This window comes from Tachyglossus aculeatus, chromosome 4, assembly GCF_015852505.1.
Source record: "Tachyglossus aculeatus isolate mTacAcu1 chromosome 4, mTacAcu1.pri, whole genome shotgun sequence".
NCBI lineage: Eukaryota > Metazoa > Chordata > Mammalia > Monotremata > Tachyglossidae > Tachyglossus > Tachyglossus aculeatus.
The window spans coordinates 104,638,431-104,654,530 of NC_052069.1; the positions used below are offsets into that span (position 1 = coordinate 104,638,431).

Below are 16,100 nucleotides of genomic sequence, written 5' to 3' on the forward strand. Positions count from 1 at the left end.
TGACTAAAATCATATCTCCTCCAAGAAACCTGCCCTGACTAACCTTTTTTTCCTTCTGCATCATCTCTGCACTTGAATCTGTACCCCTTTAGCCCTCTGAAACTCCTCCCACCGGCAACCCCACTGCACTTATGTCCATATGCCATACTCTGCTCTTTCCCTTATCTGCAATTTATTTTAGTGTCTTTCTCCCCCACTAGATTGTAAGCTCCCTGAGTGCAGGGACCATATGTCCCTGAGAAGCAGCGGAGAACATAAAGCAGTGTTGCATCGTGGATAGTGCATTGTCCTGGGAGTCAGAAGGTCATGGGTTCTAATCCTGCCTCTGCCACTTGTCTGCTGTGTGACCTTGGACAAGTCGCTTAATTTCTCTGAACCTCACTTCTTTCATCTGTTAAACAGGGATGAAGATTGTGAGCTCCTGTGGGACGTGGACTGTGTCCAACCTGATTAGCTTGTATTTACTCCAGGGCTTAGAACGGTGCATGACACATAGTAAGCGCTTAACAAATACCATCATCATTATTGTTATTATGTGTCCCAACTCGTTTGTAATTTACTCTACCAAGCTTTTAGCAAATGCTCTGCACCCAGTAAGTACTCATTGATTAAATGATTGATTAATTACCCAGGGGCTAAGGGTGGGTGTGGGGTATACTCCGGTATTTTGAATGTCAGGAAAGTCTTGGAGGAGGTGAGTTTTAAGGGGGCTTTCAAATTGGGGAGAGCTTTGGTCTGGCAGATTTGGGGCAGTTCCACAGGCTAGGTGAACAGTGTGATTGAAGGGGTTCAGTGGGAGGGGCAAGAACGAGGAGCCTAGTTGGTCCTCTGGGAGTCAAAGGACCTGGGTTCTAAATCTGGTTCTGCCACTTGTCTGCTGTGTGACCTTGGGCAAGTCAGTTCAGTTCTCTGGACCTCAGTTACCTCATCTGTAAAATGGGGATTGAATCCTACTCCCTCCTGCTTAGGGTTTGAGCCCTAATAGAGGTAGGGACTGTATCCACCCCTAATATCTTGTATTTTCCGCCTGTACTTACTACAGTGCTTGCCACATAGTAAGAACTATAATAATAATAATTCAGGGGAAAAACTTGAAACAAAAAAGAAACACAGTAACAGCAACAAAATATTCATATCTACACTGTAAATATGTAAAATATATGAAATACTATATATATAATGCAGTTGTCCTCTGTAATTAGAAGTAATTGATTTATAGCTGAGCTAATTTATTCTGGCTCACTCTTTGGAGTGTTAAGGGGAATCATTTCTCAGTTTCTTTTTCCCCCAGTTACCTCTCACTCAGCCAAGAACAGGACTTTTTTTAAAATTAAAATGTTGTAACTCCTTTCCTTCAGGTGACCAGTAGAACATATACTGCTGTGTGATTGCTAGGGCACAGAGGTAGTTAGAAATATTATAACAGGATAAGGTGAATGGAAGCCAAGGGTGAAGCATTTTAGCTTTAACTTAATGGAGCATGCGAATGTGATCAGTGTGACACAACTTTAATGTAATTGCCTTGTTAGCTAGTAATCAGAGAAGTCCCTGACTGCCATTTCAAACTGTTATGGATTCTGTTTGTTCAAAGATGGGCCAGTAAACAAGATCATTTAAATGCCCTTTTGGGGAGAATTGTAGAAGTAGTAATAATATTAATAATAACATTAATAATAATGTAGAGATCAGGAGAAACTTGCATACAAGGTAGTTGGTAGTTCTTAAAACAGGAGATATAATGAGTTTTAAAATGCCGGGCTGAGGAAAAGATGAGCTATCAATCCTATTACAAAGTTAAGAACAGACAGAACATACTGATGAGAGCATTGATAGAATTTGAATGGTTTTGGGCATTGGCTATTTTTACTGGCAGTTTGGTTGTACATTTCAAATAGTATCCACCAAGAAAGTTTTAACACTGTGGAATGGTCTTCTGGGCTATTATACGCTTACTATTTCTAGAATGATCTGCGGAGGTCAGGAGCTTCAAGTCAATCTATTGGACCATCTTATTCATTTCCTAGTAGACAAAAATGCTACGTGCTTGAAAATATTTTGATTAGAGGTGTGTATAAAAAACAACAACAGCTTAGTCTTTTGTGCTTTAACACTACTTTAAAATATAGTTTTAAGCTTAAAGGGGCAAGATTCTTCCCAATTAAGTACTGAAGCAGCAGTAGTCAAGAGGACTACTGAAGGAGCCATGATTCCTGGACACGAGAGTTCCTTCATCCACTAAATTTAATTGACTATATCAAGTTATCAAACATGCAATTAATTTACCAAAGTATTGATACCAAAGGACAAGTATTGATACCAAAGGACATGATAAATGTAAAATAACTGAAAAAACCTATTCATAGCCAATTGTTAATAAACATTTCATTGAATGAACCATCGTCTTAATTCATTCGTGACTATTTTAGTGCACTGAAAGACACTCTGGTGGTTTGAGAATGAAAAAGCCTCCCAAATTGCCTGTTTTACTTTGGAGGAGTGACTTAGCTCTGGGTGATAAGATCCCAGTGTTTATAAATGTGGCAGAGGAATGGAAACCGTTTGAATCCAAAGGTAAAAACAGAAAGCTAAAGTAAAGCAAGGATCATTAAACTTGTCCTCTATATTAATGGAGCAACTGGTGTTATCTGTTGGAGTCTGACATTTCTGGCTTTAATTCAAGAAGCAGAGATGTTGACCGGATTGATTATTTGTAAACAAATCTCTTCTCTTTGTAGCCTCTGAAAAAAACCCAGTCTTTTTACGTGATAAGGGTTTGAGGAATCTAGTCACAGCTAGTTGCTCAAAACTGCCGGCCCTGACTGAGAACTTCATTCCTCTTTGAGGGAACAGCTTCCTCATGCCACATGGTTATTGTTTCAGCTCAAAGATGACGATTTTTCCAAAGTCACCTTAAAGCTTGACAGTTTCCACTTTAGGATTGTTTTTTGTAAACTTCTCTAGTGTGAATTAGTACTCCGTTGCTGCTTTTTATCTCATCCAGAGACCCACAGTTTCGTTCCCTGGGGTTATTGTTGGAAAGGGTTAGACTCCCATGATCTTCAGCAGATCTCCAGATTCTGACTTCTTCCATCCGTCGATCCACCGATCAATCAGTTAATCACTGGTACTTATTTTGTGATAGGCACCACACTAAGCACTTGTGAGAGTACAATACAAGGTCCCAGAGACCAGAAGGTGATGGCCCCATTATTCCCATAGGAAAACCTTCAAATTAATTTCAGATGGATCTTATCTGCGCTTAATTATTATATATGAAATTTGTGCTTTATCTGCCCCGGGTTTCAGAGGGAAAACCCTGAGTTTCAGAAAGAGAATCACGGGACTTGTTTTGGAACTTTGGCACTGTTGGGAAGAGCCTTGGTGCCTTGTAGCCTTGGACGATCAATGGACCGTGTCCAAGATTGGTCTGGTGTAATCCAGAAGTCCCAGAGCTACAAGAGAACCAAGGCAAGCACAAGTCATGAAACATCTGCTCCTCTAGCCTGTAAGATCATTGTGGGCAGAGAACGTGTCTGCTATATGGTTATATTGTACTCTCCCAAGCACTTAGTACAGTGCTCTACACACAGTAAGCGCTCAGTAAATATAATTCACTGACTCAGTGTACACCCCTTCCGCAGTTCCCTAAGGCCTCTGGGAAGAGTTTGATGCCAATGTGTGGTTTTCTGAGCTCTGCTATTACAAATAACAATGAATATAATCTCTGAAGTGACGGGGATAGCTAAACTAGATGACATGAGTTATCTAAAATTTCATAGAAGAAATACAACCATTTAGAGATTTGAAGAGAGGGAGATGAGTATGTAATTTGAGGTCCAGAGCACAATTAACAACATAGATATACTTACTGTGAGTGGGGTTGGGGTATGAAGACCCCTGAGTTGCTGATAGAGCAGGGGCATGGGAGTCAGAAGGCCCTGGGTTCTAATCCCAGCTCTGCCACTTATCTGCTGGGTGACCTTGGGCAAGTCACTTCACTTCTCTGTAAAATGAGGATTAAGACTGTGAGCCCATGTGGGACAGGGACTGTGTCCAACCTGATTAGCTTGTATCTACCCCAGCACTTAGAGCAGAGCTTGGCACAAGCAGCGTGGCTCAGTGGAAAGAGCACGGGCTTTGGAGTCAGAGGTCATGGGTTCAAATCCCGGCTCCACCAGTTGTCAGCTGTGTGACTTTGGGCAAGTCACTTAACTTCTCTGGGCCTCAGTTACCTCATCTGTAAAATGGGGATAAAGACAGTGAGCCCCCTGTGGGGCAACCTGATTGCCTTGTAACCTCCCCAGCACTTAGAACAGTGCTTTGCACATAGTAAGCACTTAATAAATGCCATTATTATTATTGTTATCAAATGGAATTAATTTATAAGTCTGGGTTAAATCAAAAGCATGTCTTCTTTTCATTGCTGAATTACAACCCAACAAAGTAGAACTCAAATAACTCTGTTACGTTGGAGTTCCTATCCACCCTTATAAATGCGTAATTGGAAAAAAGTGTTGCTAAATTGGTATCAAATTTTTTCAAAACAACTGCTTACTGAATAAACCGGGCTTTTAATTAAAGATGAAAGCAACAGAACTAAATCCCTTTAAAAGTTTATGAAGTTTTTTTGTTGCCCAGATTAATTAATGCTAATAAGGATTATTTTCTAGGTGGGAAATTAGATTCTAGACAAAACAGCCAGAGGTGAGTTTTGTAATGCATTTTGAGTTTATGGGTTCAATGTTATGTGTCCTCCTGATAGGAGTGATTTTCATGGTTAAATTGTATAATAGCAATTTGGGTTTCATTAAAAGTTTTGTGGTTAGAAGCAGAAGCAAACTGGGCTAAATACCTTGTTCCATTTTTCCCATCTTTAATTTATGAGTCAGTGATTATGAAGTGGTTTAATAAAAGTATCCAACATCTTTTGGTGATTAACTAATTCAGTGAATGATCAATGCCTTAATTAGCTGAAAATAACTAATGAGAAAAAAGTCATTTATAAAGACTAGAGGAGAAAATGGGAGATTATGGTTCAGAGTAGTGATTTTCTGGAAAACCTGATTAAATTATGTGGCCTACTGGTGTATTTTTTTGCATTTATTAAAGGATGAATTCAGCCACTCAGTTAATCAGTAGAGCACCAGCTGTGGGCAGGGGACTGTACTAAGTTTTTGGGATAATACAGTAGAATTAGTAGATATGATCTCTGCTCTCAAGGAACATATAATCTAGTGGGGGAGACAAACACTGAATTTCAGAAAAGTGGAAGTAATAGACTGTAAGGATCTGTACATAGTGTAACAGAGCTTGCGAATACTTGTGCTGAAGTTGTTAAAGAAGCAGTGTGGCTTAGTGGAAAGAGCACAGGTTTGGGAGTCAGAGGTCATGGGCTCTAATCCTAGCTCAGTCACTTGTCTGCTGTGTGACCTTGGGCAAACCACTTAACTTCTCTGTGCCTCAGTTACCTCAACTGTAAAATGGGGACTAAGACTGTGGGGCAGTCTGACACGTGGGACAACCTGATTACCTTGTATCTACCCCAGTGCTTAGAACAGTGCTTGGCACGTAGTAAGTGCTTAACAAATACCATTATTTTATTATTATTATTATTATTATTAATAATGGTAAACCTTCTCTACCTAGGCCTTCATTTCCTCTTCTCTCATTCCCTTCTGTGTTGTCCTTGCACTTGAATTTCCTCCCTTTATTCACCCCTTCCTTAGCCCCACAGCACTTATGTACATATCCATAATGTATTTATTTATATCGATGTCTGTCTCCTCTAGGCTGTAAGTTCGTTGTGGGTAGGGAATGTGTCTATCAAGTCTGTTATCTTGTACTCTCCCAAGTGCTTAGTACAGTAGGCACTCAATAAATACAATTGATTGATTGAATGATGTTTTGGGTGGCAGAGTGAAGTATAGATTGGAGAGTAAGCGCTCACTAAATAGCATTGATTGATTGATTGGAGACAGGGAAACCAGGGAGAAAGCTGACACAGGAGTCAAGCTAGGGTATGATGAGGGTCTGGACTAGCGTGGTGGCTGTTGGATCGCAAGGAAGGGGTGGGATCCTGGAAATATTGTGGAGGATTTGGCAACAGACCTGATAGAGGAGTTGAGAGAGAGAGGAATCATGAAAAGTGTCAAAATCGCAGACTTTAAAGATTTGAAGGATGGTGGTATTATCAACTGTGATAGGAAAATTAGGTGGAGGAGAGGACTTGGTAGAGAAAATAAGAAGTTCAGTTTCGGATATATTGAGTTGGAGGTGCTGGCGGGATGTCTGTGAAGGATAGGAGGAAATGTAAGATTGCAGAGAAAAAAAGGGGTCAGGACTAGTGAGGTAGATTTGGGTAGTATTTGAAGACGTGGGAACAGATGAAACTCACCAAGGGAGGAAGCATAAAGTGAGAAGAGAAAGGGACACAGAACAGAGCCCTGAGGGACTTGAGAGAGAGAGGAAGACCCTTAAAGCCTGCCCTTCACTTAACTGTATTTAAATGTCCATCTCCCCCAGTACATTGTAGGGTCCTTGAGCACAAGAATTATGTCTATCAACTCTATTGTATTGTAGTCTTTCTGTACACAGTAAGCACTAAATAAAACCACGGATTGATTCAGCCAGTGGAGGACACTGAAACGGAATGACCAGAAAGGTGAGAGGAGAATCAGGAAAGAACTGTGTTAGTAAAATCCAAGTTGGATCGCATTTCCAGGAGAAGTGAATGGTCCACGGTGTTAAAGGCAGTTGAGAAGAATTAGGATAGGGTGGTGTCCAGTAGATTCAGCCTTCTGTCTCTCCCCACTCCAGTCCATACTTCACCTTGCTGCCTGGATCATTTTTCTACAAAAACGTTCAGGGCTTGCTTCCCCACTCGTCAAAAAACTCCAGTGTTTGCACATCAAACAAAAACATCACCATTGGCTTTAAAGCACTCCTTGCCCCCTCCTACCTCTCCTTGCTACTCTCCTAATCTACAATCTAGTCTGCACACTTCGCTCCTCTAATGCTAACCTTCTCAGAGTCAGAGATCATGGCTTTGAATCCCGGCTCCGCCGCTTGTCAGCTGTGTGACTTTGGGCAAGTCACTTAACTTCTCTGGGCCTCAGTTCCCTCATCTGTAAAATGGGGATTAAAATTGTGAGCCTCACGTGGGACAACCTGATCATCTTGTACCCCGCCCCCCAGCGCTTAGAACAGTGCTTTGCATGTAGTAAGTGCTTAACAAATACCATTATTATTATTATTCTTATTATCGTCACTGTACCTCGATCTTGCTGCTGACCCCTTTCCCACATCCTTCCTCTGGCCTGGAATGCTCTCCCTCCTCAAATCTGACAGAAAATTACTCTCCCCCTCTTCAAAGCCTTATTGAAGGCACATCTCCTCCAACAGGCCTTCCCTGACTAAGCCTCCCTTTCCTCTTTTCCTGCTCCCTTCTGTGACACCCTGACTTGCTCCTTTTATTCATCCCCCCCCCCAGCCCCAAGCACTTATGTACATAGCTGTAATGTATTAATTTATATTGGTGTCTGTCTCTCCCCCCCACCCCCCCAGACTGTAAGCTTGCTGTGGGCAGGGGAACCTGTTTATTGTTATGTTGTACTCTCCCAAACGTTCTGTACAGTGCTCTGTACACAGTGAGCGTTCAGTAAATACGATTGAATGAATGAATGAGATTTGGCAAGAAAGAGGTCATTAGCAGTCTTGGAGAGAGAGCATGCTCAATGGAGCAAAGAGTGTGCAAACCATATTGTAGAGAGGCAAGAAGGTCAAAAAAGCAAGAAGGGAGTTGGAGAAGAGGAAGCGGAGGCAGCGGGTGTATACATCCATTTGAGGATTTTGGGCAGGAATGGGAGGAAGGAGAAGAGGCGATAGCTGGATGACAGCAGTGGGATCCAGAGACAGTGGTTTGAAGATTGGGGAGCCATAGCCATATTTGATAGGAGAGTTAAATGAGCCATCCCAGAGTGAACACTTGAAGATGGCAATCAGGGTAGGAAAAGTCATGAAAACACAGTGGTATGCTAGAGAAGCAGCTGGTTGAAAGAGCTTGGGCCTGGGAGTAACAGAACCTGGGTTCTAATTCTGACTCCGCCATTTGCCTACTATGGGAGCCTGAGTAAATCACTCAACACCTCTGTGCCTCAGGTTCCTCATCTGTAAAATGGGGATTACATACCTGTTCTCCCTCCTCAGACTTGTGAGCCCCATGTTGGGCAGGGACTAATTTGGGTTTAGCCTAATTATCTTGTATCTACCCCAGCATTTAGTACAGCGCTTGGTGTATGTACATCCTTAACAACTTAACAACTTGTTAGCAGTTCTTCAAATGTGGAAATTATGAACTTGCCCAAGTGTGATGATACATTTGAAAACAGTGTATAAAATGTTGACATGTATAATACTGTACTTACTGAGAAGCCAGTGGGACTGGATGTTGACTTGTAGTTAAAATCATTGAGGATGATTGGCCCTGAACAATTATATTTATTTTTTAAAATAATGAGTGTTTTCCTTTTTAGTGAATTTCATTATAGGGTGAAGACTATTCAGAGGTGTTCCCCCGCAAAAAGAATCTGTCAGTTGTTAACAATTGTTATCAGTTAACAAACAGTTGCTATACATGCTTAACAACTACCACAATGATTATTTTGTGTCATATTTAATTGCTTAAGTTTGGAAATGGGAAAATGACATTAAAGCGTAATTCATAATGAAAATCTTAAATTTGGTTTGAGAAACTGAGTCATATCTGTTCCGTAGCTTTGAGTTTCAGACACAAGAAAGGACCATATAGAAAGCTTAATTTAAACATACTCTTATTGAAATTGTAGGTGCTGGATGCAGTCATCCAGGAATATAAAATTGTAGAGGCGAGGATAGGGACACAAGAATGGACATGGAGGACATCCTCCATGCCTAATTTGAGCACTTGTGCCTCTATAACCTGATGATCATTAAAAGATTAAGGGCCCCTACATTGCTTTTACTGATAGAAAACCATAATTTGAGGAGCAACCCCTGCAAGTTTGTGATCAACGGAGTAGTACCAGTAGTAGTAGTAACAGTCTTCCCAACTAAAGATTTATGTGTTATCTTATGAATCATGCTCAGAGGCTATCATGTTCAGAGGCTGTTGTTTCCTTTTCAGATAGAGGCATGTTCTGACGTCTGGGTTGTCGATATATAATACCGGTAATATGGGTGTATTGATGTGCTAGTTATGTTCTGTTATTTATTTGAGGGAGTTTCAGAATGTTATCTTTTGGGTAATTAAGCAATGGTAATTTAGGGAAACTATCAATTAGTAAGAGATGAATACTAAATGATCCATTTATTTGGAAATTTCTTATTGAGTTATAAAAATGTTTATGAGGCTTAGTAACTGAAGATAAATACTAATTGGTTTTGGAAAATGGGTAATTTGACCTACCTCTTTCATTTGAAGATTAGCATTAGTTCCTTTGTCATTTTAGTGGTTTCAAGTGTGTAAATTATGAACTTGCCAAAGTGTCATGATAGATTTGTAAACAGTATATAAAATGTTGACATATGTAATACTGTACTATTTATTCTGATGGTATTACCATCAGACACCTGTCTGCTTGTTTTGTTTTGTATTGTCTGTCTTCCCCTTCTAGACGGTGAGCCCGTTGTTGGGTAGGGACCGTCTCTATATGTTGCCGACTTGTACTTCCCAAGTGCTTAGTACAGTGCTCTGCACACAGTAAGCGCTCAATAAATACTATTGAGTGAGTGAGTGTACATATCAAGAAGCCAATAGTATTGGATGTCAATCAACACCATATCTCACTCCATTTAATTTGAAGAAATCTAGAAAATTCTGCCCCGCTTTACCTAATTTAAATTCTTTTGGCATTTCATTTTTACAATCTGAAGTTTAACAATCACAAAAGAATGAATCCGAAATGCAATGCAGATAATATAGTATTTGTACTAACTCTGAACCGTAAGCTCATTATGTGCAGAGAATGTGTCTACCACCCTTTCCTCTCCATCCAAACTGCTACCCTGCTTGTTCAAGCTCTCATCCTATCCCATCTGGACTACTGCATCAGCCTTCTCTCTGATCTCCCATCCTCGTGTCTCTCCCCACTTCAATCCATACTTCATGCTGCTGCCTGGATTGTCTTTGTCCAGAAACGCTCTGGGCATGTTACTCCCCTCCTCAAAAATCTCCAGTAGCTACCAATCAATCTGCGCATCAGGCAGAAACTCCTCACCCTCGGCTATAAGGCTCTCCATCACCTCGCCCCCTCCTACCTCACCTCTCTTCTCTCCTTTCACAGCCCAGCCCGCACCCTCCGCTCCTCCGCCACTAATCTCCTCACTGTACCTCGGTCTCGCCTGTCCCGCCGTCAACCCCTGGCCCACGTCATCACCCTGGCCTGGAATGCCCTCCCTCTGCCCATCTGCCAAGCTAGCTCTCTACCTCCCTTCAAGACCCTACTGAGAGCTCACCTCATTCAGGAGGCCTTCCCAGACTGAGCTACTTCCTTCCCTCCCCCTCGTCCCCCTCTCATCCCCCCCTTCTTACCTCCTTCCCTTCCTCACAGCACCTGTATACATGTACATATTTATTACTCTATTTATTTATTTATTTTACTTGTACATATCTATTCTATTTATTTTATTTTGTTAATATGTTTGGTTTTGTTCTCTGTCTCCCCCTTCTAGACTGTGAGCCCACTGTTGGGTAGGGACTGTCTCTATATGTTGCCAACTTGTACTTCCCAAGCGCTCAGTACAGTGCTCTGCACATAGTAAGCGCTCAATAAATACGATTGATTGATTATAGTGTAGTTTCCAAAGTGCCTAATACAGTGCTCTGCATACAGTAATTGTTGACATGTATAATCCTGTACTTATTGAGAAGCCAGTGGAGGACGTGGGCTGGGGGTCGACGACGGGACAGGCGAGAAGGAGGCCCAGTGAAGAGGTTAGCAGCAGCAGAGGAGTAGAGTGTGCGGGCTGAGCTGTAGGAGAGAAGGGAAGTGAGGTAGGAGGGGGTGAGGTGATGGAGAGCCTTGAAGCCGAGAGTGAGGAGTTTTTGGTTGATTCAAAGGTTGGCAGGCAACCACTGGAGAATTTTGAGGAGGGGAGTCACATGTCCAGAGTGTTTCTGTACAAAGATAATCCGGGCAGCGGAGTGCAGTATAGACTGAAGCGGGGAGTGACAGGAGGATGGGAGATCCGAGAGGAGGCTGATGCAGTAATCCAGTTGGGATAGGATGAAAGATTGAACCAGCAAGGTAGCAGTTTGGATGAAGAGGAAAAGGTGGATCTTGGCGATGTTCCAGAGGTGAGACCGGTAGGTTTGGGTGACGGGTTGGATGAGTGGGGTGAAAGAGAGAGTGGAGTCAAGGAAGACACCAAGGTTGCGGACTTGTGAGATGGGAAGGATGGTAGTGCCGTCTACAGTGACGGGAAAGTCAGGGAGAGGGCAGGGTTTGGGAGGGAAGATAAGGAGCTCAGTCTTGGACATGTTGAGTTGACATCCAGATGGAGATGTCCTGAAGGCAGGAGGAGATATGAGCCTGGAGGGATATATAGTTTATTGAAATAGCTATTTGTCTGGTTTTGTCTTTATCCTTAATATCCATGTTCTTACCCTTTTATTTACTGCATATGTGGCAACTTATGTTTGTTTTTCTTCCCTATGAAATTGTAAGCAACAGCCTGGGTCTGGGAGTCGGAGGACCCAGGTTCCAATCTCGGCTCCATGACTTGTCTGCTGTGTGACCTCGGGCAAGTAAATGAACTTCCCTGTGCCTCAGTTTCCTCACATGTAAAATGAGTGTATGTGTCATAAGAAGCGATTGTAGTTTCCAACCCAAAGCATTAAGAGAAAATCTAATTGGAAGGTAGTAGTAATAGTAATGGGTGCTGTCTAATGGGTGCTAAAGTAATAATAATGAATGCGGTAGTTCTTAAGCACTTGTGTGCCAAGCATTATATTAAGCACTGCGGTAGATACACACAGGGCTCACAGAGAAAGTGGAAACACTAACAGGCATTTGAATTCCCATTTTATAGATGAGGAAATTGAGACAAGGGGAAGTTGTTTCTTGTCCAAGATCACCCAGCAGAGCTGGGATTATAACCCAGGCCCTCTGATGCCCAGGCTCTTCCCATTAGGCAACACTGCTTCTAAAGTATTTCCAAATACAGAAGTACCAACTGCTGCTGATTCCACAAAAATCTGAATTTTCTGGGATTTCTCCCTCTCCATAGGAGTCCATTCGACCAAGGATTTGGTTATACCATTGAGGACAGAGAAGTGAGGACTAGCAGAAATATGAACTGTAAATGCAGTTTATTATGGAAGTCTTTCAAAACCCTCATTATAACAAGTTTCCCTGAACCAAAGTGCAGTGGAGCAGCCCCAGGTGGATTTGAAAGTGTAATTTTCCCATCTTTTTCTTCCAGTTTCCTTTCGGCCGCCGCCAGCCTTGCGATATCTACTGGCATGGAGTTTCATTTCATGATAATGATATCTTCTCAGGTCAAGTGAACAAGTTTCCAGGTACCTAAAGTTACTGTTGAACTTTAAAAAATGGTTCTTGTTGCCGAGTCTCGGAGTTCACAAAAGAAAACACGATAGTGTTTAAGGATCAACCCTGAGGATCGCTAATTGGAATTCCTGAGTGAGCTCTACTGCTCGGATACTACCTTGGGAGGGAGTTGAATCCAGAGACAGTCATGACGCAAACCACTAGAGGTTTTGTAGACCCAGGGCCTAGTGATATAATGAGGCGGTAGTTGGGTAATTGCTTTGCTGAAAGGAGAGAAAGGAACTCGTAGAATCCTAGAGCTTGAAGGTACCTTAACAACATTTGTCCCGGCCTCCTGCCTACAGGCAGACGAATGACTATATGGTCTTTTTTTAAAGGTATTTGTTGAGAGCTTACTATGTGCCAGACACTGTACTAAGCGCTGGGATAGATATGACTCTTCTAGACTGTGAGCCCACTGTTGGGTAGGGACCGTCTCTATGTGTTGCCAACTTGTGCTTCCCAAGCGCTTAGTACAGTGCTCAGCACACAGTAAGCGCTCAATAAATACGATTGAATGAATGAATGAATGAATATGAGCTAATCAGGTTGGACACAGTCCCTGTCCCACAAAGGGCTCACAGTCTTCATGCCTATTTTACAGAGGCACAGAGAAGTTAAGTGATTTTCTCAAGGTCACCCAGCAGACAAGTGGTGGAGCTGAGATTAGGTCCTGGGTCCTTCTGATTTCCAGGCCCATGCTCTACCCACTAGGCAACACTGCTTCTCCTGGCCGTGATGCTTCTCCAGATTAAATTAAATGGTCCAGATTAGATGGATGCCTTGAGAAAGCTCTAGGCTGGAAGCAATGCCACTTTCCTTGATTGCCTATTGAATGACGCAGAGCCCTGTTTCCAGTCAATCAATCAGTCATATTTATTGAGTGCTTACTGTGTGTAGAGCTCTATACTGAGAAGCAGCGTGGCTCAGTGGAAAGAGCCCGGGTTTTGGAGTCAGAGGTCAAGGGTTCAAATCCTGCCTCTGCCAATTCTCAGCTGTGTGACTTTGGGCAAGTCACTTAACTTCTCTGTGCCTCAATTACCTCATCTGTAAAATGGGGATGAAGACTGTGAGCCCCCCGTGGGACAACCTGATCACCTTGTAACCTCCCCAGTGCTTAGAACAGTGTTTTGCACATAGTAAGTGCTTAATAAATGCCATTATTATTATTATTATTATTACTAAGCACTTGGGAGAGTATGATATAACAGTATAACAGACACATTCCCTGCCCACAACAGGTTTTCAGTCTAGAGGGGAAGACAGATGTTAATATAAGTAAATTACAGATATGTACTTAAGTTCTTCCTCCCTAGACTCCCCTGCTAGCCAGTGGACAGGTGGATTTACCCAGCCAGGGTAGGCATCGCTTCATCTCAGGAAGGGAAAATGTGAATTCCCTAATCCTGTCCCATACATTTAGAGAAAAAGGTACTGTAGGCAGGATAAGTGGTCCAATGGTTGAAATGACCTGGATGTCGGCTTCTTGGAGAACGAGGTGCTTGACTTAGATCAGAATCAGGCAATCACTCAAGCCCGCTCCTCACCTAATTGTTACTTCCTGAACTCCCTACCTCACACTTTTCGTGAGCTGCCATTCTCCCAGCCCGAAATGAGGGCACAGGAGAGGAAGTTATTCAGCGGCTTCCTCAGCCCACAGATGTTAGGCTTATTCTTAACGGGGGGCTCCTGTCCCATGCTCCCAACCGACCTTTTATCTCAGTCATTAAACCCTAAGTCCATGTTAGCAACTTTGCTCCTGACTTCTTCGTGTTCCGCTGTTGGCAGGGGTTGCACTCACCTCCTTCCTATATCAACATCCTCCACTCTTCTTCCACTGCCTTCTGGTTACACATTTTTAAAAATATGGTATTATGGAAGAACCATTAGAAAGGCTGTGGATTACGGTGGAGGACAGGATGTTCTGAAGAAAGTATATCCATGGAGTTGCTATGAATCAGAAACGACTTGATGGCACTTAATAATAATAATAATAATAATGATAATTTATGTGCTTACTGTGTGCTAGGCCCTGGGGTAGATATAATTATAATGGCATTTTTATTAAGCGCTTACTATGTGCAATGCACTGTTCTAAGCGCTGGGGAGGTTACAAGGTGATCAGGTTGTCCCCCGGGTGGCTCACAATCATAATCCCCATTTTACAGATGAGGTAACTGAGGCCCAGGGAAGTTAAGTAACTTGCCCAAAGTCACACAGCTGACAATTGGCAGTGCCAGGATATGAACCCATGACCTCTGACTCCAAAGCCCGTGCTCTTTCCACTGAGCCATGCTGCTTCTCCAAGCTAATCAGGTTGGACACAGTCTCTGTCCCACGTTGGGGCTCGCAGCCTTAATTCCTATTTTACAGATAAGGAAACTGAAGCACAGATAAGTGAAACGACTTGATTAGAATTATTATGACTTGATTGAAATGACAAGATTAGAACCCAGATTCTTCTGATTCCCAGGCCTGTTCTCTATCCACTAGGCAATGCTGCTTCTCAAAGAAGCACACTGAAGAAGACCACTTGGCTTCCTTCTTAAAACAGTTCTTCATGATCAAGGGCCTCTGTTGTCACTGGCAGTGAAGTTTCCCCTGTCATTTTGAACCCTAAGGCAGGAATGGTATTGTAGGCCAATTCAACGATGGCTTATTGCTGGACCAGGAGGCTCATAGCAATGTGTGACTGCCTGCTTACCCCATCTCCAGCAGTCAATCAACCAATCAATCATATATCTTACTGTATGCAGAGTACCACGTACCAAGCACTTGGGAGAATACAGTATTACAGAGTTAGTAGACACATTTTGACCCACAAGGAAGCAGTGTTGCCTAGTGGAAAGAGCTCGGGCTGGGAGTTGGAGGACCTGGGTTCTAATGCCGCTTCCACCGACTGCCTGCTGTGTGCCCTTGGGCAAGTCCCTTCTCAGTGCCTCCATTGCCTCATCTGTAAAAGGGGGATTGAATACCTGTTCTCCCTCCTTTTTGGACTGTGAGCCCCACATGGGACAGAGATTATGTCCCACCTGATTGACTCGTACCTACCACAGTGCTTAGAACAGTGCCTGACACATAGTAAGCGATTAACAAATGCCACATAAAAAAAATAAAATAAAAAGGAGCTTATGGTCTAGGTCCCACTCATATTCTCAGATAAGGCTTTTCAGTCAGGCACAAGTTGGGAGGGAGATGGTGAAGATTTAGGGTCATCAATTTTCTCTGTCCTTGGAGCTATTAATTAGCACCTAATGACAGGCAGCCCTCCCCCTTAAATCTTCAGATAGAAGCCCAGTGCCACTATGATATCAGTCCAACGATCTGGCCTCCTATTTCATTAATAAAATTAAATCCATCAGGTCTGAGCTCCCCAAAGTCACTCCCCCCACTTCTCCAACCCCCTGGCTCTCAACCCTCTCTGGTACTCTCCCATCCTTCCCAGCAGTATCCTCAGAGGAGATCTCCTCCCTCCTCTCAAGTGCTAGTCTGGCCACCTGTGCTTCTGACCCCATT

General features: G+C 42.8%; 1 protein-coding gene across 1 annotated transcript in view; it reads left to right on the forward strand.

The window, feature by feature from the left end:
- The window catches only part of TTLL11 (tubulin tyrosine ligase like 11), a 202,771-nt gene that overhangs the window by 23,411 nt on the left and 163,260 nt on the right, over positions 1-16,100 (forward strand). Inside the window, exon 2 of the mRNA XM_038745662.1 lies at positions 12,460-12,556. Coding sequence (XP_038601590.1) covers positions 12,460-12,556 — 97 coding nt within the window. The remainder of the gene's footprint in view (positions 1-12,459; positions 12,557-16,100) is intronic.